This window comes from Xyrauchen texanus, chromosome 47 (genome assembly GCF_025860055.1).
Source record: "Xyrauchen texanus isolate HMW12.3.18 chromosome 47, RBS_HiC_50CHRs, whole genome shotgun sequence".
Taxonomy (NCBI): domain Eukaryota; kingdom Metazoa; phylum Chordata; class Actinopteri; order Cypriniformes; family Catostomidae; genus Xyrauchen; species Xyrauchen texanus.
Window position 1 is genome coordinate 11523538 of NC_068322.1, and position 24093 is coordinate 11547630.

The window sequence follows — 24093 nt, forward strand, 5'->3', positions numbered from 1 at the left end:
TCCAAAACCAAATGAAGACTGCACTTGCTCATCAGTTGCTTACCGCAGCTGACATCGGGGTATAAACAACATACCCCATTCTGACAGATTTATACAGTGACTGCCATAGCCGATCCTTCAGGGCACAAAGAACCCTGCTTTCTCAAGAGGCCAGAAATACATCAATCATTTTCTGTGGATTCAGTGTTGATATTGAACTGATGAAAGCACAATATGCCTGAATGCTATAACATAAGATTAACCAGGCACATAATCATAAGACCTTTTATGCTGTCCTTTGGAGTTTGATACTGTAATTTAAAGATAGTTAACACTAATTCTGAGGCCTTCTTTGACTCTAAATGTCTTCAGCTGATGAGGAATGAGAGACAGAAAAGAGTTACACTTAAAGAGAAATTTTGAGGACGAGTCAGAAAGAGAGCGAGACAGAGTGAGCGCTTATTTAAAGGGGGTTAGAGAGGCCATTGGGGTGTTTACATTACTTATGAATGAGAGCCTGTGTTTTTATAAACTTCCCTCTTCAACAGTCACAGCCAGACTGACCACAGAACTGTGAGCACAGGCAGGTCTTACATCTATAAAGCCACACCTTCAGGAACATACTCAGTAAAATAGCTAGTCGAAAGGAATATTCACAGAACAGTTTAATGTAAAGCTGTTTTTAACCTTGGTGTCTTTCCCCAGAATACTAATTAGTCAAAGGTGTTCAGTTTCATACTATGTACACTTAGTTCAGTGTTTTGTCAGATGTTATTTGGCTTTTTTCCAAATGTGAAATGTTTTAAAGAATTTTCGAGGGAAAAGGAAAGTCATTCACGCAGGGCATGACTGGCATTAAGAACATGGTAAAAATCATATAAATGACTTCAATGTCTAAAGACCTTCTGTAACTTGACTATATGCTGCCTCTACATGATGGATTTCAGGAGATCTTAGTAATTTTTGGAAATTTTGCATTTCCTTTTCCTAAACAACACTGCTTGTCAACTGGCTTGCTGACCTGCATGCAAACACCAAGGAGTTATTCTTTCATTTATTAAGTTAGATACTAATATTCCATGCCATGCTCATCCATTTTGAGTGACAAATATGCCAAGAGAACTGTCTTCAAATTGCAAGTTCCAGTGGCTCAAAGGTAGAAGCATGGTAACCAAATCAAGAGTGAAGATGAACAAACTATTCAACTAGAACCTTGTCAGAGTTACTTTAGACAAGGAAGCTCACAGTACCTGTGTTATTGTGCAATCATGGTAGCTCAGTATGGAAGGCAATGAATGACATTGCATCAGAAGGAACACCAGTTCAATCCCAGCAAGGGTGCTCTTGTTTTCAAACTAGTTGTTTCATCTTCAGCATTACTTCAGCAGTCCTACAGAACTTATATCACTGTGAAAACCTTGTAGCTCAGTATGGAAGGCAACAACTTTGCACCTGAATGAACATGGGTTTGAATCCCAACAAGAGTGACATCACTCAGACTAGTTGATCATCTTCAGAATTACTTTAGACAAGGAATATAACAGAACCTGTTTTGATGCGCAAACATGGTAGCTCAGTATGGAAGGCAATGACATTGAGACAGAAGGATCACTGGTTAGATCCCAGCTATTTCTTTTGATTAGTTGGTTCATCTTCCGAATTACTTTAAACAAAATCGAATTCTTCTCCACCTGATGCATAAGCCCTGTGGTCAATTCTCTGAAAGGGTGGGGGAAAACACCACTAAGGCAGCCTCCCTCGTGTTTAGTGTACGTTGGCCAGTTCTAGCTCAGGCCAGGATCAAACCTTGTACCTCCTCCTCCAGTTGCAGTTGCTCATTCAAGTGAGCCACATTAGAGTAGGTTCTCAAAAAAGTGCTGTGAATGAGACAAGCTCTACATCCAATCCACCTATAGGTCAATGAATTTAATTCTTAGAGACTTTGACTGAATCATAATGATGTTACCATGAACATAATACATTTTTAGATGGTTAGAAGAGTTACGTACCTTGCTTAGGGGCAGTGATGACATGGCTCGCTACATGCAGGGATGAACCAGCAACTTTTAACTCATAATAGGACTGATTTTTTTAAAAACTAAAACAGAACAGGTCATACCAGAAGCACAGCTCTCTGGACAAAATAAACATTCTTTTCTTGTCAGTGTTTTGCTGAACATCACTTCCATCTAGTGGTCATTTACACTTTGCACAAAATTATTTCTGAACATTTCATCCTGCATGACTGTTATCTTATCAATGTCGATGAACTACGAAACATCACATTTCATAATCTCCCTGAGACACACAGTAGCATAACAGGATGCATCCAAGTCAAAGCCCAATCTTGTTTGAATAAATATCTGGTCTAATGAGAAAACATTTTCCTTTTCTTCTTCAGGTCACAACATGGACCTACAGAGAAAAAAAGTACAATTGAACATGACCTTTTGATTAAGATATATTACTATGCTTCATTATTGACATTGAGACATTTGTTGCTAAACTGTGGAGCATTCAGTTCCTCTGTGATGTCTTCATGCCCCTTCTCACATGCACCCCACACCAGATCTCCCTGGACTGGCTTGAAGCCCAGTTTTTGGAGCCGGTATGTGGCTGCTTCGTTCCACATTCTGCTGCGGTAGGAGTGGAGGTAGAAGAGCCTCAAACTGAACCAGCCACATGTGCAGCCCTCCAGTCCGCTCCCGTACCAGTGTAGTGTATGGAGAATAAACTGCTCTGGCTTTGTAAGTTGCCATCAGTGCCAGAGTCTCCTTGACATTCCCTGAAGAGAGAGGTGCAAACATAATGAAGGCTATTAATTTCTAACATTCAAATAACATGAAAATAAAGTTTGAAATAACACGAAGGTGTGTAAATGAATACATTGTGTGTGTGTGTGTGTGTACAGGTGCTGGTCATATAATTAGAATATCATCAAAACGTTGATTTATTTCAGTAATTCCATTCAAAAAGTGAAACTTGGATATTATATTCATTCATTACACAGACTGATATATTTCAAATGTTTATTTCATTTAATTGTGATGATTAAAACTGACAACTAATGAAAATCCCAAATTTAGTATCTCTGAATATTGTGAAAAGGTTCAATATTGAAGACACCGGGTGCCACACTCTAATCAGCTAATTAACTCAAAACACCTGAAAAGGTTTTTTGCACCTGTTTTTGCATGCAGCTCAATGGAGAATCCGGATTGTGCTTTTAATCCGGAAGATTGTTAAGATGCTGGTATAACTCCAAATACTTAATAATAATAATAATAATAATAATAAGTATATTTGTTTGCACATTGGAGAAGAGCATCAGGATAGATTGGAAAATCACGTTTTGTAAATTAAAGGTGCACTAGGTAAGTTGTTGCCAATTAAAAAGTTTTGCACAAATACATGAATAGCATTTTTATTTTTTAAATATGTTGAAAATTATGTACACTCAAGTAACTTCTAAAAGCTGTTTAATTTTACATGGAGCGGGTCGCCCCCTCATGGGCGCTGCCATGTTGGCAACACGTGAAATGGTCATCAATAGTACCAATGATGGTATGTATTCAGGAGTGTGATCCAACAAACAGTTCAAACAGAATGAGTAAAAGAGGAGAAATTAAATGTCCAAACAAGAGGTCCCTGCTGGAGTGATGAAACAAACAACAATGACCTGCAGCTCTCACAGCTGTCATATGACATAAAACGCCAAGCACAAGCACAAAGCGGTGTTCAGACGGCCGAGAGCTTGCACGTTGCGGCTGTCCAGTCACAGGCTTAGCATACCGGTCACAGTATGCTAAGCCTAAAGCCTAATTTGTTCAGCAGGCCTGCTTTTTCAGATAAAAATGTAAGTACATACAAATAAGAAGAACCTTTTATGTGGGAGTGAGGGAAGTTGGAAAGCAAAAAGTGGGGCAAAATGTCAATGTTCCATTCTCCTCATAATTTGTTTATGTTGTGATGCCATTTTGCACATGTAAATTGTTCATTTACCCTTTGTTTAGATTTCCATTTATTTAATGGTGGATAATACATTTCACAGGATGTCACTTTATGTCCCTTAGATATTACTTTATTCAGGTAAATCTAATTTTTTGACTTTGCATCGCACATCACTACATATTTGTCAGTTATTAATTTGTTTACTCTATATACATTATTTTTTAAAAAGAGGCTAATATTTAGTATGGTGGGGCAGAGAAATGAGACTTCATAATAATGTTATTTTGCCTATATTACCAGACTGACTCTCGCATTTCTTAATACCAATATTTTGAATATTATCCTTGCAATATGTCCCTAAAAACTTTCAAAGCAAACCTACACTCTTGCATGTAGCTGACGGCACCAAAGTCTCCAAGTTCTCTTTGTGCAGTGTGAAAGCTGAGGGGAAAAAAAGAACAACCATTTTTACATAGAATGTTTTATGTGATAAAAGAGATGTTGGTCATGTGATGTTTATCTTCCTATCCTCACCAGTGTATAATGTCAGCTCTTCTTCTGCTTCACAGTCAGTTATTGTCCTCTTCTTGGGTTGCTTGCTTCTCTCCTTGAGTCTTACTGTAGTGGAAGTCTTCTGCTGGTCGCTGAAGCTCTTGGGTTTCCACCAGCTTCCAAAACTGCCTGATAACAAAATGGTGAACTGAAGTCCGAAATGAACTGAAATGGTGAAGCGGTGCTCCTTGTTGTCATCAGGCTGGAAGGTGAACACAGAACCAGGCACTTTGGCATCAATGAACCTGAGAAACTCCTCGGCCTCTCCTTCAGAGACCAACTTTGAAAGCTCCTTGAAGTCTGGGTCATCTCTGAAGACCCAATCTCTGATTGGTTGGTTTCAGTCTGCAGGAAGGTGAAGTTGTGCCATACTGCTCTTTGGACAACAGCTCTCTGCTGCTTATCAGCAAAACTACCCAAAGACAAGTCCATGCATTCCTGTTAACCATCAGACTGGCTCCCGTTTTAATTTTGTTAGTGAATTGTTCCAGCTCTATGTTCATAGCTGGACACAAAATGATACCCACATTAAAACAATCCTGATTTAAAAGGTCTGCATCATCTGGTGTAGATTGTTTTGATTTAAATCCCATGAAATTGTAGCTTGACTTGCTTGAGAGGGTCTTTTTGTGGGTTCTTCCTGAATATTTGAACTGTTAACATATTGTCCATGGAACTTTTCCACGATATACATTTTTTTTAGATGCACCTGTATAATCACAGCACACGCATTCTAAAACAGGAAAAGTTGGCAAAGCGACTCCAACATTATAAGTATCTTCAAATCTTTTTATTTTTCTCTCCCCCTTTCATACACAATGCATAGAAAAAAATACATTTATGACTTTGAACTACAATGTTCCTGAAGAATAATACCCTCACACAGGACACATGTTAGTGGTGGTTTGCCTGTTGTCAGTAGATGGAACTCTGGGTCATGTAGTCCCTTCCCTTATGAGTGGCTTCAACAGCAGCACAAATGAGATGCTAATGAAATAAAGTGGTTGCGAATGGCATATAGTAAAGGCCACCCATTAGTTGACATGTAAACATTTGCTTAAACAGAAAAGATGGCTATAAACCCTTGAAACCATGGACACTCAATTCGATATGTTAGACAACAACATTATCTGGACATATAAGCCTGTTGTACAGGCTTAGAAAAATAGTATCTCTGCAGGTTTAGTCTTCACTAAAAGAACGTGAAAATAGCTAAGATGCAGAGTGCATCATTGTTTCTGATTTCTGTTATGACTGGTTCTTCTACAAACTCTATAATCCCTCTCTCTATAATTAAACATTCCTCCATTAAAGATTCACAAGATTAACTTTTAAGACTAAATCTGAATTTAAAAAAGGTATAGGACATTTTTTAGCACTTCACTTTTGGCAAATCCTTCATCGAAAACACTTCAGAGGCAGTCAGAATACTGATAAACTTAGTCCTGATTTGACATCTCTGGTCACTGTTTAAGAAATCCCTCTGATTTTCAACTGGAATATCAAACTGTTTTACAACCTAATAAATCAGAAAGTTAATTAATAATGCTTGTGACTCATAAAACATAGCTGAACTTCTGACCTTCCTGATCAGGGTTGTTCAATCACATAAGGCAAGATTCATGGACTCAAGTTAAGACCAGCCATGGACTGTTTAACTTTCAGGGCTGGTTTTCCAAACATTAATAAAGCCTAACCTTGACATATACTACCCTATTCTGAGGCTAATCTGTCAGACAAATATTAACCCTAGTCCTCAGATAAAATTTAATTTTATTGGAAAGCTACCATTGAAAGTGCAATTTATATCTGGGCTAGACTAGATATCTGTTTATGGGAAGCCATTCTCTAGGACATGAAAGTTTTTCTCGAAAATCATGCTTTAGAGCAATCAATGAATTCTGGAAAGAAAGCGCTATACGCATTGTCTATTTCAACAAAATTGCAATCTGTATCATAATCTGGGCTAAAAAAAACAAGTCAATGTACAATATGCAAGTAAACAGTGTAAAAGTGTTAAAACTATTTCAAGGAACATCACAGATGGCATCCTTGAATGCAAGTGAAAGCTTGGTGAATACAGTCTTGTGTACCGCAATCTGTCTTCTTCATATCACAAGCTACAAAATCTAATTTTGTAGGCTTAGTGTTTTACTTTGTGCATAGATCAGGCTACAGGGCTGTGGTCTACTTGAATCAAGGTAAACTAGAGATTCGGTTCAAGGACAGGGTTCTATTTGACTAGGTGGAATGTACCACTATCAATCACGGAATAGGTGGTGGAAGTGGTTTAATTGTCATTGCCGCCATCCTCTGGCGCCTGTGTGATTCTTCGACCACTCTTCTTCCCAGTTGGCCCCTTGGGTTTGGCAAAGGCTTGCTTGTGCACATGCTGCTTGGGATGGACCTCTTCGTACATGTAATCACTAGTCAGTTCATCACCATTGTCAATCTCCAACTAGAAAGAGAATTACATGAGCAATATACTATGAAATGATGGGACAATGTCCACCTTTTAATTTTGTGCATCAACACTATGTAGGCCTGCTCAACAATTATATATGGTAACAAATATATACAATACCAGTTAGAAGTTTGGACGCACTTAATTAAAAAACCTTTTTGGTCTAAATAATTCCCATACTTAAATTTCATATTTACTGTATTTAATAGCTTTTATGACTACCATTCAACTATACTCTTCAACAATAACACTATCCAAGATAAACAGACATCTTGGGGTTGTATTTGACGATCAGTTTAACTTCACAGATCACACTGCAAGAACAGTCCTATCATGCAGATTTGCTCTGTATATGAAAAATATGAGCATGCAACACTTCCTTGTTCAGGCTCTTGTTATTTCTAGACTGGACTACTGCAATGCTCTTCTGGCAGGACTTCCTGCATGTACAGTCAAACCTTTGCAATTACCTTTGCAATTGATCCAGAACGTTGTGGTACGACATGTGTATGTCATGGCTCTCTTCATCGATCTGCACTGGTTGCCAATGGTTGCTGGCATCAAGTTGAAGTCATGGATGCTCACTTACAGAGCAACCACTGGCTTCGCACCACCCTATCTACACTCGCTCTTTCAAGTGCAATACATTTCTTCTATCTTCCTAAAAAACAAGCAAACTCTCAAATCATTCTTTTAATCACTGTCTTTCGCCTTTCTCACTACTAGTGCTTCACAGAGCAATTTGTAACTTTGTATTACAGCACTTTTCTTATTACTGCGTCATTAGGATGAATCGCTTCCATTGTATTCCTCATTTCTAAGTCGCTTTGGATAATAGTGTCTGCTAAATGAATAAATGTAAATGTACTATTATTTCTAAAAGGTAGAAAATAGTAATAATAATGAGTAGGTGTGTTCAAAATTTTGACTTGTACCATTAGCTTCATCCAAGTTATACATTTATTTTATATGCAAAATCTGAATATCACAAAAATTATTTGCAAATAAAGCTGCAAATCCCATGTGTTTAAGAGAACAAAATTGTCACTTCCGGTCCAACTGACACAAAATAGAAATGGAACTTATTGCCACTCAGGGTCTTTAATTAAATGTAATACATTGCTTGCGGTTTAGAGTACGCGGACAAAACACTCTCACGATCTTCATGTTTGCTAGCATTCAGCAGCAGATGCCTTGTATCTGCAAGCAAAAGCTTGTCAGACAGTTTCAGGAGGTTATAGTAGTCAATAATTTTGATGACAGGCTTTGTGTCCAACATTTCACAATAACCAAAGCAACATCTGAAATGCTATGCAATGATATTGATGATATTCTCTAAGCAAATTATGTATTCACATGGCTTGTGGAAGCAGTCACAATTTTTGGACGTTGTCAGACTTTTTTGATTCACTTCTATATTCCTATATATATTTTAAAGGGATATTTTCAAAATTGTATTTCCATTATTGTTAATCCGCATGCCTTTTATTAAATAAAACATTTATCCACCTCAAGCAAAAAAAAGAAAGAAAAAAAACTAAAACATTTTATTTGCGAGATCCCAAAATTTGCATAAAAATAGGCTGATAAAAACCCAGCTAATGATATAGGTTTACCTTTTTAGCGATTTCAATGCCTACATTTTTCTCCACTGTGTCAATAAGAGGATTTTTGCAGCTTGAGTACAGCATTCTCTCTTTGATGCTACAATTATAACCAGGCATTGAGTAGATGAACACTGCAAAAACACAAGCAAACACACACACAGACAAAAATTTATAAACCCATCAAAACCTATTTTAGACACTAAGGTCCTGATTTACTAAGAGTCCAAATAACAGGTTCTAATTTACTTGTGCAATCTATTGAATAGTGTGTGTGTGCATATTGCGGGTGATTTGCTAGAAGTAAATGTGCAGATGTGCAAATATGCTGGACACACTCCAAAAAGAGGCCTTTGTTTGTCACTTTGTCTCTTACAAAATAATACTATTATATATTTATTTAATATAATATGGCATTTATTCATAAATATATTTAGTTATAGTATTATTTAATATCATTATAAAAGCCCTGTTATTTAGTAAGTCTAAGAGAAGTTGATGAAAACAAGTGTGACACTCTTCTCTTTAACTCATAAATAACATGGAAAAAATGATAATATTATGTACACCTTAAGACTTCGCACCACTGTTGTATACTAAAATGAAATCTGAATTTCAAACCACAAATATCATGACCATGTTAAAGTTGAGACACGGAGGCTATGCAGGACAGAACCAGCACTCGCTGCTCGTTTTGCAGGAGCCTGGCACACTTGTTCGCGTATTGGTGCGCAACGGCCAGCCGACTTCAGTTGAGCACTGGATATAACCCAAATTTTTACCCTCAGAATAAAAAGTCTCCCATCATTTACTCACCCTCATGCCATTCCAGATGTGTATTATTTTCTTTCTTCTGCAGAACACAAACAAAGATTTTTAGAAGATTATATCAGCTCTGTAGGTCCATACAATGCAAGGGAATAGTGACCAAAACTTTTAAGCTATAAAAAGCACACAAAAGCAGCATAAAAGTAATCAATAAAACTCCAATGTTTTAATCCATGTCGTAGCGATTAATAAATGTTTGGGTGAGAACATAGCTAAATATAATTCCTATATAATATAACTTCGAGCTTCAAAGTTTTGGTCACCATTCACTTGCATTGTGTTGACCTACTGAGCTGAGATATTCTTCTGAAAATCTTTCAGAAGAAAGAAAGTCTTGAGGGTGAGTAAATGCTGAGGATTTTGGGTGAACTGTCCCTTTAAAATATTTTGCAATATTTCACCAGTTAGAAAATAAATGTTTAAAACATTCAATTACAAAATAAATTGACAATAAATCCTGCTGCATCTTTTATATATTACATCCTATATAAATATGTAAAATAGCCTAATAAAATTTAACCAAAATCACATTTGATATTTTAATTAATTACAATGAACATCTGACATGCCCCTCTTACCTGTGGACTCAAGGTAGTCTCCTTCATGGGAGTGTTTGTAGAGGAAAAAGTGATATCTCGGCGCATCTTTAGGGATCCTTTTCGGCAGGTCTCTCAATTCCGTAGGTGTTGTGCTGGACAACTTGATGGATTCTTTAGAAAAATCGATTTCCTGTTAAGGGAATGGACATAATCAATAACTCTCTTTGAATAACTACTATAGGTCTTTGTGTCACATGAAGTTAGGGGTTATATAGTTAGGGGTCAATCCAACAGGTTCTTAAATAAATATGGATTTATTGCCATGAGGCAATTCAGGTGAGTGCAATATCTGTATTGACTGTGAATAACAGAAAGCAAAGCATGAAAAGGATGGATAAGATGCTTTTGTATGGAGCTGTTGGGAGTGGTGGGTGAAGAGAAAAGCCTGATGTACCAGTTGAACGTAGTTAATCCTCTTCTCCCTGAACTGCTCCAGCGCGTGAACAGCTTCTCTCTGCATGGGGAATGCCACACCCTGAAGAGTCTGCTGCTTTGTGTAAACGTGGATGTCTGTCTGCAGCTGAAAATACACATTTAAAACACACAAGCCTTGAACAATATTTACACACTGACCTGTGGTCACTAATGCAGTCACGAAGGCTGTTAAATGATTAGGAATGAGTTGTGCAATCCCATCATTGAGTGTTTTAATTTATATACAATACTGCTGCATTTCATGTAAAAAAAAAAAAACATATTTAAGGGCATGTATAATGTCTAAAATTTCCAAATAAAACACAATTTTATATATATATATATATTATTTTTCAAATTTTCCAATATTCTGCATTTTACTTCTGCTGTTTTCATCCCTTCAAACTAATATCCATTTTATTAGTTGACAATCACCTAGTAAAAAACTAGGTTTTAAAAATGTACATAAACGACAGATTGTTAAGCTGTCACTGTTACTACCATATAAAATGTTATCATAGCTGTGAGGTTGGGGGGCAAATGTAACACAAAATTAAATTGCAAAATTATTTGTTTAAAATGCATAATTAAATCAAGTATCTAGCAAAATGAGTATCTAGATGAAGACTGATCAGATGAAAAACTATTCTGTAATATTACTACTGATTTGAGATACAGAGTAATAATATCATTATTTTTCAAGACTTACAATTGTGCAATTGTAACACCATGACCGCTTTTAATAAATTCAACATTCTGATCTATTCCTTTTCATGATAAGTCCATTAATGGTTACTTTTGCCACAAATAAATGGGTCTTATACAAAAATATGATGAAGATGAGAGGCCCTCTTTTGCACTGGCACACCACTTTCTGTGCGGCCCACACTGTGTCAACCTCATCCTGGATTTGAACCACTCAATACATGCAATCTCTCTTTCAGCAAATTAGTAAAGACGAAACATCACAAAGCTGCTTTCCTGTCCTCTCATACATGTAGATTAGTGTAAAATTATCTTCCTATGAGAATTGCAGCCAGCACTCTGATTGGTCAAGTTCAGCATCCTGTCATTCTGAAACAGCCAATGAACAATTTAAGAGTCACAGCACATTCCTTTATGGTTTGAGGGTTGCCAATTCATATACACTGCCCCCAGCATCTTTTTTTAATTGGTTCCAGGAGTTGGATAAAATGAGAGAGTGCATATGAGCTTTCCGGGGACTAAGCTTCTCTATTTTTAGTAGGTGTGTATGTCTGATGCCATGTTACATTACGTTTATGTTTTCAGCAGACATTTTCCAACAACAAATCATGTTAATACTGTTGGCTTTGACTTACAGGGGCAAAGGGAAATGGGCATGGTTATATGCGAGACCATAGACACACAGCCAAAGATACATTAAGAGGTACAGTATACAACAACTATGGCATCTATGCATGGTTGTCAGATAAATTTATCATATAAAAACATACAAATCTGTAAATATGACCAAGTGTATACTTGCATATAATAGTTTTTGATATCGCTATATATGAGCATACCACACCACAATTGTACAGAGCGGTTATCTGAGTTTCCATAGACTGTCAATTCGAACCAGTCTGGCAAATCTCTGTTGACTTCTCCCATCAACAAGGCATTTCCAGCCACACAACTGCTGCTCACAGGATGTTTTTTGTTTTTGGTACCATCTGGAGTGAATTCTATAGACTGTTGAGTGTGAAAATCCCAGGAGATCAGCAGTTACAGAAATACTTAAACCAGCCCGCCTTGCACCAACAATCATCCATGTGATTATCTAATCAGCCAATTGTGTGGCAGCAGTACAGTGTATAAAATCATGCAGATACGGGTCAGGAGCTTAAGTTAATGTTCACATCAACCATCAGAATGGGGAAAAATTTGATCTCAATGATTTTGAGTGTGGCATGATAGTTGGTACCAGATGGGCTGGTTTGAGTATTTCTGTAACTGCTGATCTCCTGGAATTTTCACACACAACAGTCTCTAAAATGTACTCAGAATGGTGCCAAAAACAAAAAACAACCAGTGAGCGGCAGCTCTGTGGACAGAAACACCTTGTTGATTAGAGAACCGAAAAAGTGTACGATAACTCAGATAACCGCTCTGTACAATTTTGGTGAGAAGAATAGCTATTCTGAGACGCGGGTTGGCACTGTATTGGTGGCACAAGGGGGACCTACACAATATTAGGCAGGTGATTTTAATGTTGTGGCTGATCGGTGTGTGTGTGTGTGTACAGTACTGTGCAAAAGTCTTAGGTACACAAGATTGTTTAACAAAAACATTTTTCTTAAGATGGTTATTTATATCTTTAGCTATAGTGTGTCACTAGGAAATATACATTTTAGACTCCCAGACATATCTTCTGCTAATAGAACAGAATAACACATAGCACTGCAACAGGTGGATTGGGCCAATCATGGAGACCCCCATTGAATATCGAGTCAGTCTGGAAGTACATGAAGAGAGAGAAGTAATTGAGACAGCCTAACTAGATAGAGGAACTGTGGTAAATTCTCCAAGAAGCTTGGAACATCCTATCTGCCAACAACCAAGAAAAATGGTGCCCAGGTGCCCCTATGATAACTGGTGCTGTTTTGAAGGCAAAGTAGGTCACACCAAATATTGATTTAGCTTCTTTTATGTTTACTAGACTTTGGATGAGGTTAATTGAAAAATGAAAATTAACTATGGCACTAGTTTTTGAAGAAATCCAAGTGCCTAAAACTTTTGCACAGTATAAAAATAAATAATATATATATATATATATATATATATATATATATATATATATATATATATATATATAATGTATACATACATATAATGTATATTTTGGCAAAAAAATATGGTTTTTGGTCACAAAAGCCTGACATGACTGTTCGACTGATGTGGTTTTTGCCTTATTTTAATAAAGTGCTTGCCTTACATGTATACCCATGTGGTGCTTATGTTGATGCTAAAATTACCTCATTGAGTTTGATTTGCCTTAGTTCCTCTTCTGCTGCTGTCAGGGGGAGAGGCGCTGACTGGGAGGTAAGGTACTTTTTATACCCGTTTAGAGAGACATCATCCTGGGCAGAGAGATTCATTAGTAGGGACTAGTGGTCCTCTGATATGTTTTTTATTTTTTATTTAGCTCTTATTTAACACTATATACATTTCAGACAAAACTTTGTAAAAAAAAAAAAAAAACATTCTAAAAAAATGATATTGTATTTTAAATGGTATATAGTAGTTTCTTCTGATTTCTGTTTAGTCATCACATTTTTGTAATTTATGTACACAAGAAGAAAAGGCTGATAGAATATGTGCTTTAGAGGTAAATATATGAGCGCTCCACATGATGCTGGATCTGCTGAAGTTGTGTGAGGTTGGTTTATTACATCTGTTTAAATGAGATATGCGCATATTTTCAGACGGTATATGATATTAGTTTTATTTATATTTGCCTTTTTATCATTAGACAAGACAGTTAAAAGTTACAGGGAACTGTTGAGGAGAGAGAGGGAGAATGAAACAGGTGAGCACTTTAACATTATGAGCTCAGACGCGTGTGCCGCGGTTCTGATATGCGGACTGTTTAAATAATCCTTTGTTGCACACCGGTCTATTATTGTAGTTAAACGATTGCATCTTACAATAAAATTAATCGTGACTGGTTGTTTACATGTCTCAGTCACTTCACATGCAAGCAGGTGATTTTCGGCAGCCTCAAGAAAAAAATTGTCCAAACAGGAAAATGTATCAGCCGATGTCGATAATTAAAAAAGTCTGAATATCAGCCGATTTATCGTCCTTGGCGATATATCGGTCGACCACTAGTAGGGACACATATGACAGTGATCTGTTCATAGAGGGATTTGCTTTTAAGAATGACATCAGATATCTGTTATACCTTTAGAGTGCCAAAAATCTCCTCTTTAATGTGGCCACCACCAAACTCTTTCTTCAGCGTAGCCCTCGTAGCAGCATATAACATCTTTTGTCGAACCTGGAAGGACAATGATGGGTCATTTAGAAAATATTTTATTTAAAAAAGAATGTGATGAGTGGTCTTGATAGAGCAGGCTTCTTGTTAAGGATTTTAAATTAGTTTAACAGTTTTGGTCTCGGTTTTTCTCTTTTTTTGGTCTCGGCAATTTATTCTGACTCAGTTCAGAATCAGTTATCCCTGATTCATTTTAGATACATTAACTTGTTATAACACAGTTACTATATCTAAGACCCGATGAAATTGCTTTCCAAGTGCAGTTTTCTTGACAACGCATTTCCTATTGAAATAAGAATTTGGGATGGGATATACTGCAGGACTTTCATTTTAAATAGCCAACAGTTTTTCATTACATCACAGCCATGAACTTTGAATTGTAACTTGCTAGATAGGTAAAGATGGTTTTAGGGGGAGGGACAAAAAAATAAATGTCAGTGTGGTTCAACAGGATAAAGTGAATTTTCTAAATTAGTATGTTACAAATGTGGATTAAAATCTTGATTTCTTAGGGTCTTTAATGACCATTTATATACCGCACTACAAATCCAGTGTTATTACAGCATATTTATAGACTGGTTAAATGTGGACAGGCTTAACTGGCAACCAGATCTAAAAGTAAACAGCTTTAATTCAGTTGTACTAGTATATATGGACTGGATGGATGTCATCTTGTGATTTCCAAAGGACTTGTATGAGTTGCAGGGGGACAACAGGATTCAAACCCACTCTAATTGCAGCGGTAAGACAGGTCTGATAGGTATAAAAGCACTCACTGGAGAGCGGTCTGGAGACCAGGCCAGAAAGATCCACTCATAACCCTGGTTATTGGTGGTGTCCAACCTGTAGAGAAGGTATGAGGGCATGTCATCCTCCACAAGAGGTAGAACATAGCTGTCCCATTCTTGGTCCCATTTCTTGGCAGCTCGTTTGCGTCCGCCAATAACTAGTTTCTCTACAGGAACCCAACAGAGGAAAGTGTGATATGTGATTGTCCTGTTACCATAGCTGGGTAATAATGCTCAACTATTCAGCAACATTTCAAATGTAATTTGTAGTGTAGTATTTTCAGTATGTTTAAAAAAACAAAAAAACCATAAGCTATTACAGCTCCTAAAAATGGTTGTGCTCCGATATGCAAATATACAGTGGTCCTGTAAAGTATTTAGACACTTAAGCCATACACAAACATGTACAAAAGACAATTTTTTGGCCTTTTTTAAAGCCATATAGAAACACAAATACCATTTTCAAACAAAACATTGACAAAAAGAAGTTTGTAATGTTTCAGATTATAACAAAATAGATATTGTTTAAAACTGACCTGAATTTATGCTGCCGCTAAAAATGATCTTAGGCTAAGTTAGCTAGTTAGTTAAGTTAGTGACTTAAAAGAATAGTTCAGGAAACTTCTCTCATCATTTACTCACCCTCATTACATCCAAAATGTGTATGACTTTCTTTCTTCTGCTGAACAGAAACAAAGATTTTTAGAAGAATATCTCATTCTCAGCTCTGTAGGTCCATACAATGAAAGTGAATGGTGACTAAAAATGTGAAGCTCCAAAAAGCACATAACTGCAGGATAAAAGTAATACATTGGTTTAATCCATGTCTTCTGAAGTGATCCAAATTAGTTTTGGATGAGATCAGACCAAAAAAACTCCTTTTTTACTCTAAATCTTGGCATTGCAGTCTCTAAGCACGATCATAATTTCAAACTTGATTACACTTCCTAACGCTAGACACACAAGCAAAGTGCTAGACACAGTAAGAAGTGTCATCAAGCTTGAAATCATGATCACCAAGGAGTCTACAGATATCAAGATTTATGGGGGAAAGGAGTTACATTTGATATACCTTTTATTATGCCTTTTTGGAGCTTCAAAATTTTGGTCACCATTCACTTGAATTGTATGGACCTACAGAGCTGAGAATTAGATATTCTTCTAAAAAACTTTGTTTGTGTTCAGCAGAAGAAAGAAAGTCATACACACCTGGGATGGCATGAGGGTGAATAAATGATGAGAGAATTTTCATTTGATCCCTTTTCTGAAGCCACTGTATGTAACACTGTCATCTCACCATTTTCAATCGCTACTTTGATCAGCCGATATTCACCATTCCGAGCCTTTGCAAAGATTTCTTTCACTTCCCCAGTAGCTGAGAACAGAAAGCACAGAGTGAAAATTGCAAGACAATGAGGCCATTTATTCTAGTCCAAGACAAAGTGGACCATCTCTGGACGAGTGAAGTAAAATGTGGCTGATGAATCAAATCTAAAGAGGCATTGTTAAGACAACAGACTGAAGTTTTGGAGACCTCAGTCAATTCCTCTTGTATGTTCTCTCAAAAATGATAGTGAAATCACAACACAAGCATAATTATGGATGTATAATCAAACCTTAAGCATGGTTGATTCTATGCATCCCATACTATTGTTGTCTTGGCAACGAAATGCCACTGCAGTTCAATCCGAATGTAAATAGTTGTGCATAACATAATGACTAGTAACACCTTCGAATTAAGGTGGCAGAATTATTACCAAAAGACCTTTGAGAGTCCTTATGAGTGCACAATCCTGAATGCAGTCTGATGAGAAAGTACACACTGCCAATCTGGCTTTATTTGCATGATCATATTAGAACAACAAAAGTAGAGCATACTTGACACAGATTCAGTGTCTGGCTCTGGTTTGTTTATAGCGCGCTTCCAATAAAACTCTTGAGGTAATTCAGTCTATAGCGACGACCACAACCGCTTTTCTGTATTTTAAAACAACCGTCAAATACAGAAATGTGCGTGACATCTATCATGCAATAACATCCGTCCGGCTTATTTGATTCGCTAATAAAAGATGGCAAAGGATTTTACCCTGGATGCCGGTTTGATGAGACATTCCGCTTGTTCCTCTGCTTCGGCAGGTTGGTTGATGATAGTAGTGAAAATACACGTAAGTCCGAGAAGTAACTACATTAATGTAAGATGACTATCACGTGACTCCTCCCATCGCGCGTCACGAGCGCTATGCAGAGTGCGTGTTTCTCTGATTCTTTTAGTTCACATGTAGCCTAAATAATGATATAAAATAACACATTTCTATGGCCTTTTGACCTCGTATTATTTTCTAGTTGTGCATCTCTGTTATACATGATTGTAAACAATATATTATCAAATATACTTCTTTATTTTGTCTTTAAACGACTACACTTTGATTACAAATGCGATCTTTTATATTATGCCCTTATGCATAGACTTTGTATTTATGTTAGTTCTGTAATTATTTTGTTTATGTTCTGTTTTATCAATTAAAAAAAGATTGTGTTTCTTGCTATAGCCCTACTCAATATCTCTCTCTCTCTCTCTTTCTCTCTCTCTCTCTCGCTCTCTCTCTCTCTCTCTCTCTCTCATATATATATATATATATATTGGGTCTTAGGGCAAAAATGTCACCAAAAAATGCACCCAAAATCCAAAATGTCAGGGCAAAAAATGCCTTTGTAATGTACCATCTGTTATAGTTCTTAATATTATATTACAGTCATAGTTAAACGTAGCATATTAATAAAAAAGTAGCCTGGAATAAAATATGAATTCATGTTGATTTAATTCTTAGAGCAAGAGGTTAAGAAGTGCCTTAAGAATAAGTATTAATTAATTGATTTCATTTGTTTTGTTTAGTTTTTCTCCCCTTTTCTCCCCAATTTGGAATGGCCAATTCCAACCCGCTCAAAGACCTTGTGGTGACGTAGTGACTCGACTCAATCCGGTGGCAGAGGATGAGTCTCAGTTGCCTCCGCGTCTGAGATGTCAATACGCTCATCTTATCACGTGGCTTCTTGAGCGTGTTACTGCGGAGACGTAGTGCATGTGGAGGCTTCACGCTGTTCTCTGTGGTATCCATGCACATCTCACCACGCGCCACACCGAGTGCGAGAACCACATTCTAGCGACTACGAAAAGGTTACCCCATGTGACTCTACCCTCCCTGGCAACCGGGCCAATTTGGTTGCTTAGGTGACCTGGCTGGAAACACTCAGCATGCACTGGATTCGAACTTGCTACTCCAGGGGTGGTAGTCAGCATCAATACTCACTGAGCTACTCCGATTTAATTAGTTTAATTAATTAGACAAAACAAGACGAGACTCAGCTTAAGTTTAATGGTTGTATCGATCGATCGATCGGTCTGTCTGTCTGTCTGTCTGTCTGTCTGTCTGTCTGTCTGTCTGTCTGTCTGTCTGTCTGTCTATCTATCTATCTATCTATCTATCTATCTATCTATCTATCTATCTATCTACACAGATTAGCCACAACATTTAAACCACCTGCCTAATATTGTGTAGGTCCCAGTGGTGTAATCGGGCCATATGCCCCTATACGCCGTATGCTTACCTTTTCCAGGGCTGTTTGCATACAACAACTTCTAAGGATCAATATTCGCGTATACCCTCGGTATACACACTTGTTTTGCTACTTCCGAAGTCCATAATCTACTGTTGTTAGTTTCAATTACTGTCAATATTTGTTGATTCTTTGTTGTAATTGGTACATTGCATAATCACTTGTAGTTTGCCATTCTCAACCCCTGACTATCATTGTCGACGCCAACATCGACTGAGTGCCAACTACATGCTGAAGCAATATCGGGTACAATTATTAACAAAATACTGAATGTGCCAAAAACAAAAAACATCCAGTAAGGGGCAGTTCTGTGGATGGAAATGCCTTGTTGATGAGAGTGGTCAACAGAGAATGGCCAGACTAGTTTGAGCTAACAGTCTACGGTAACTCAGTTAACCATGCTGTGAGAAGAATAGGGGTTGGCACGAGGGGGACCTACACAATATTAGGCAGGTGCTATTAATGTTGTGGCTGATAGTTGTATATAGAGTATACAGTATAATCATGCCTTGATATTAACTATGGTCCCGTTAAATCATACCCTCATATGTTTCATGCAGTCAGTGCTGAGTGAACCATGGCACTTTGTCTTTGGCTCTTGGGATAGACCTCGGGAGTGCTGGAATTTCTCGATTGCAGGGTGAGGCCACGAACATCCCACAGACATACTACTTTATATAAATATACTGCCAGACTCTAGTGTTGGTTCTTTTGCTCCATGTGTGTGTGTGTGTGTGTGTGTATGTATGTTTGGGTGTGTTAAATGAACCACAGACTCAGGAGGGAAGGGTGGCACTATAGAGCCATGTAAGGCCAACCCATGGTAAAAGCAGACTAAACATTCATGTGAATTAGAGGCTACTGGGCCACACACCCTATAGTGCCAAAGGCCTTAATCAAGATCCTCTGCAAGTCTTCCACATCCAATAATATTCTATTTAGAGAAGACATTTATATTAATACACTGACTTCTTTTATACACTGAAAACATTTGTTTTAATTAAATATATTTTGGATTCTATAAAAGAATGATTGACATTATTATATTCTTCCAGCATCAATTTCAATGACAGATAATTACTGAGATAAAACTTTGAAGTTCTTTAATCTATTAAGTCTGACCTGATAAAACAACAATGTATTGTATGGACGTACAGAGATAAGATATTCTTTCAGAAGTCTTTGTTTGTGTTCTGCAGAATAAAGAAAGTCATATTCAGATCTTTTGTTGGGAAACCTTATTCATATCTCCATATGGGCTGGGAGGGGAGGGGATAGTCATTGTGGATTGTGCAGCTCAGATAAACAGAATGTTATGTAAAGCACACACAGCACACAGCTGTGAAATGCAAAGTGCTAGGTGGACACATTCTTGAGTATTATCTCAAGTTTTTATTGGAATTATCACAAAATAAGCTGGGACAGTATAAAACATGACTAGTAATAACATTAGAAGCACAAACATTCAATTAAACATGAATCATAAACAGTCTTCTCAATGCTTGCATCACCTAACCTCTAGGTGGCGCTATTGTTCTATCAATTCCGCGAGCAAACGAGCCATCCCTCACATTTGTGAGGTTTTTTTTAATACTAAGCAATGTAAATCCAGGAAAGCAGCCTAATGTCTCAAGAGACAGTGATGCAGTACTAGTTTTCTGAGTTCCATCTTGCGGATATCAGTGTTTACCGTCTAATGTCATATGCTTGACAGAGGGTGTGAGTCTTTAATGTGATTTAAAACATCTCTGAAACAAAGTGACACGAAACAAACACAATGTTTGATTTAAGTGCACAGGACAAAGTTATCAAGCTGTCACGAGACACATACACAAAGGGAGGTACTCAGGCAGGTACAGTACATATATTATACTCCTGCCCACACAAAAAGTGCACAATATCGCCTGGCCTTCTGTAATGGGAAAATAAATAGACCTATCCAACGCTGCCATCAGGTGTTTGTCCAGAACTGAAAAGCCATATCAGGAAACATATAGAGGCTATAACTCACACTGTCTCATTTGTTGAGTGTATTTGTGGCTGCAAGAATGAAAATGTGTAGGCTTATGTATTTTTTGTTTGTTTGTGTGTTGTGTGTGTGTGTGTGTGTGTGTGTGTGTGTGTGTGTGTGTGTGTGTGTGTGTGTGTGTGTGTGGGAGGGAGATAGAGAAAGGTAGAGAAGAGATAGAGCCAGAAAAGATATTTCTATTTCTGAATATGATATTAGTGTACATAACAGCTTCTGTAATGGTGCATACTGGATGCCCACTCATAACCTGATATGGACTATGATGGCTTACACTATTAATGTTGTATTTAAGTGCAACATTATTGGAGGAAAATCACAGCAGGTCAGTTTGAACGCCTCAGTTATTCTCTTCTCCAAACAAAAATAGGATTAAACCCCAAACCAGAGGTTATGCTTGTGTATGAAAGATCCCCAGGAAAGTGCACAAGCAATGCAGAGTCATAAAATGGATGAATGCTTCCTCATTTTATCACCGTTGAAAGCGCACTTGCCTCCATCCGTCATCATCCTCAAAGTGAAGTGGCTTTGGCACTGCCTGGCTGGGTTATATCTCATATCCAGATGGACATTACCAACTTTTGGTGCTTAAAATTTCATGACCTTCAGCATGAGTTGGAGATTTATAGTCGCCGAACGTCATCCAGTGCAACACGAAAAGGGTTTATGGAAAACATCTTGAATTTAGAATTATAAAGTATGTTTTGATGCATTATATATAAAGACTTACTGAGACAAATATGATCTCTCAGTGACTTGTTCATCTGCCAAAGTGTGTTTATATGTGGTGTAATCAGGTGCTTCTCAACAGCGAAATCTCTTGTACCATCAGAAATTATATTTCCAAGTCATGACTTCGGTTCTTGACTTGCAGTTTAATCACACTAAAATCACGTTAACACGCATATTGTTTATGTCTTGATCCTATGCATTTGAAATAGTGTGTATTTTAATGTTTATGAACCGGCCACATTCAATTTCATTGTAAGTGCCTCAATGTAACCACGATTTTTGCTTCTTTTTTCTTTTTATAAACAAGGGATGAGTTGAAATTATTTTTGTGATAATCAATGTTATTCTACAAATGCTGTCGATTGAGCTTAAATTGTGTTATACCTAGAACATTCCTTTAAGGCTAATGCATTGATAGAGAATGACTCCATAAAGTCTGTGCTTTTGTAATCACCCCATTTCTCAGGTCACGAAAGGTGCAAGAAACATCACTCATGGGAGGGGGAGGAACATCCTCTGCACCATGAGGAAAGAGAGTTCTTTGACATGTTGAAATTACTAATTTATTATAGCAACAGCGCTGTAATCTCTCTAGACCCAATGGAAAACCTGCAGAGAAAAAACTGGAAAGAACAGAGGCATCCTTGCTTGTTTTCTTGAAGATCATCACACTCTTTTGTTCATTGTTCTCTTTGTGAAAAATTGGGTGTGGTGGGATGCAGGGAATTAGATGGTACTATGACAAGTCCCACCTTGACAGAACTCTCCATTAAAACACATCTCACATGTTATTTGCCTCTGTCTTTCAGCTAAATAATACTCTTGCTTCCCTCTCTTGCTCTTTGTATAACAAAGTGTTTCTCAACTGGTGGGTCTGTTCCGACAGGGATGCGAAAAAAAATAAATAAAAAAAATAAAGTGCAAATAATAAAATAAAATGGATCATATAATATTGCATATTTAGGATTGTTGTTGACTTTAAAGGTGTGCATACACACATCCAAATTATTAGCAAGCATCACTTGTATTGCTCATAATTAGGTTTAGAGATTTGAACAAACCACTAACCGCTGTTGAACACTGTTTGAGCTATGAACAGTAGTTCTATCTCAAATTGTGCGACTTGTTTATGAGAAATCACTTTTCAAAGTGATTGAACTTACAATATTGTTGTCTATTAGACAGACAAACAATAGATATTGAAAAAGGGATCCAAGCCATATCTAGTGAATACTTATCATAGAGACTTGGGTGTGGGCTCTTTTTACCTGGGCCAGTAAGCATAAGCAACCACCTAAAACACCCTAGCAACCTCATAGGAACATTGCTGAGACCACTGAGAACACTTCAGCTTCAACACATTGGCAACCACCCACAAAACCCTAACATCATAGGTCTTTTTGACAGACATGCTCTACTCGTATGTATGAATGTAGAAATCAAGTTGTATCTCATTATCAAAAAGCATTTTTCCTTACAGCTGACAGCCACATGTGAAAACAATCAACAGAGTACTAAAGAGGGGGCAGATGCTGTTAATAGTAATGGGCTGCCTTAATTATATATAAATGTATTTGACCATGAAAGTTCCAGTTAAACAGTTGAAAATGCTTCTCTCTGCATGAATAACCCTCAAAGATTCAATTAACACCACCTCAGCTTATGCACTGCCATTTATCAAGCACTGGTGCAGCGCAGCGTGTGTGTGTGTGTGTGTCTAGGGGAGTGGTGCAGAGGGATTTGTTTAGAATGATATATTGTGTGTGGGAGACAGTAAATGTATTACACTGAGAGGGGCATTAGAAACGGCAGCTTAGCCGGATTACTGTATGCTACTAGTTTAGTTCTTCCTTCCTCTCCTCCCGTTCATTATATTTTTCTCTTTATCATCCTCCAGTCAACCCCATTCACTCTTTCTCAAAACTCAGGATGAATTAATGGGGCTCAACCATGCTGCATTCTTGATCTAATGTTATACATAATAATGGGTTTACAGTAACAGTTTATTCATATTCTGAAGAAAATATGAGTGGTGCTTGCCTGAAACCAGAGTGTTCTGAGTGGTTGCTAGGACGTTGCTCTGAGGTTGCTAGTGTGTTGCGAATGTTGCAAAGTCCCTTTCAAAGCAAGTCAGTCCACTCGGGCAGACAGGGCAGCTATTTTCTATGTTAACAAGTGGCAAAAAAGTATAGCTCTTGTCTACTTCAATTGGGGAAAGACTGAACTCTCCAAACATTTCTTGGTCAAGAATCAGCAATAATAAAACAATATCAGGCTTGTTCTACTAATGTGCATGTGCTTTCTTGAGCTGACTGACTGCGATCAGTGATTCTGTATCCTTTTTACATCTGTTGGCCGTTCCAATTTTGCCCATTTATTTTAATACCAGTGGTACGTCCCTGCTAAACTGTCTCTGATGGTTGTTAGCACATTGCTATGCAGTTTCTAGAATGTTCTGGGTGGTTGCCAGGATGTTGCTATGAGGTTGTTTTGAATGGTTGTTAGCATATAGCTTTGTAGTTC

General features: G+C 37.4%; 1 protein-coding gene and 1 pseudogene across 1 annotated transcript; both read right to left on the reverse strand.

Annotated features, from left to right (window-relative positions):
* Positions 1-2381: 2381 nt before the first annotated feature.
* On the reverse strand, positions 2382-5176 carry LOC127638855 (pseudouridylate synthase PUS7L-like; annotated as a pseudogene).
* An 87-nt stretch (positions 5177-5263) lies between these two features.
* Positions 5264-17405, reverse strand: LOC127639151 (twinfilin-1-like). The gene is made up of 9 exons (XM_052121026.1): positions 17284-17405; positions 16495-16572; positions 15186-15364; positions 14317-14412; positions 13388-13492; positions 10372-10497; positions 9957-10107; positions 8563-8684; positions 5264-6940 (listed from the first exon to the last, which is right to left on the reverse strand). Exons 1-9 carry the CDS (start codon positions 17306-17308, stop codon positions 6773-6775), a joined length of 1050 nt encoding a protein of 349 aa, XP_051976986.1. The 5' UTR covers positions 17309-17405; the 3' UTR covers positions 5264-6772.
* Between the last annotated feature and the right edge of the window lie 6688 nt (positions 17406-24093).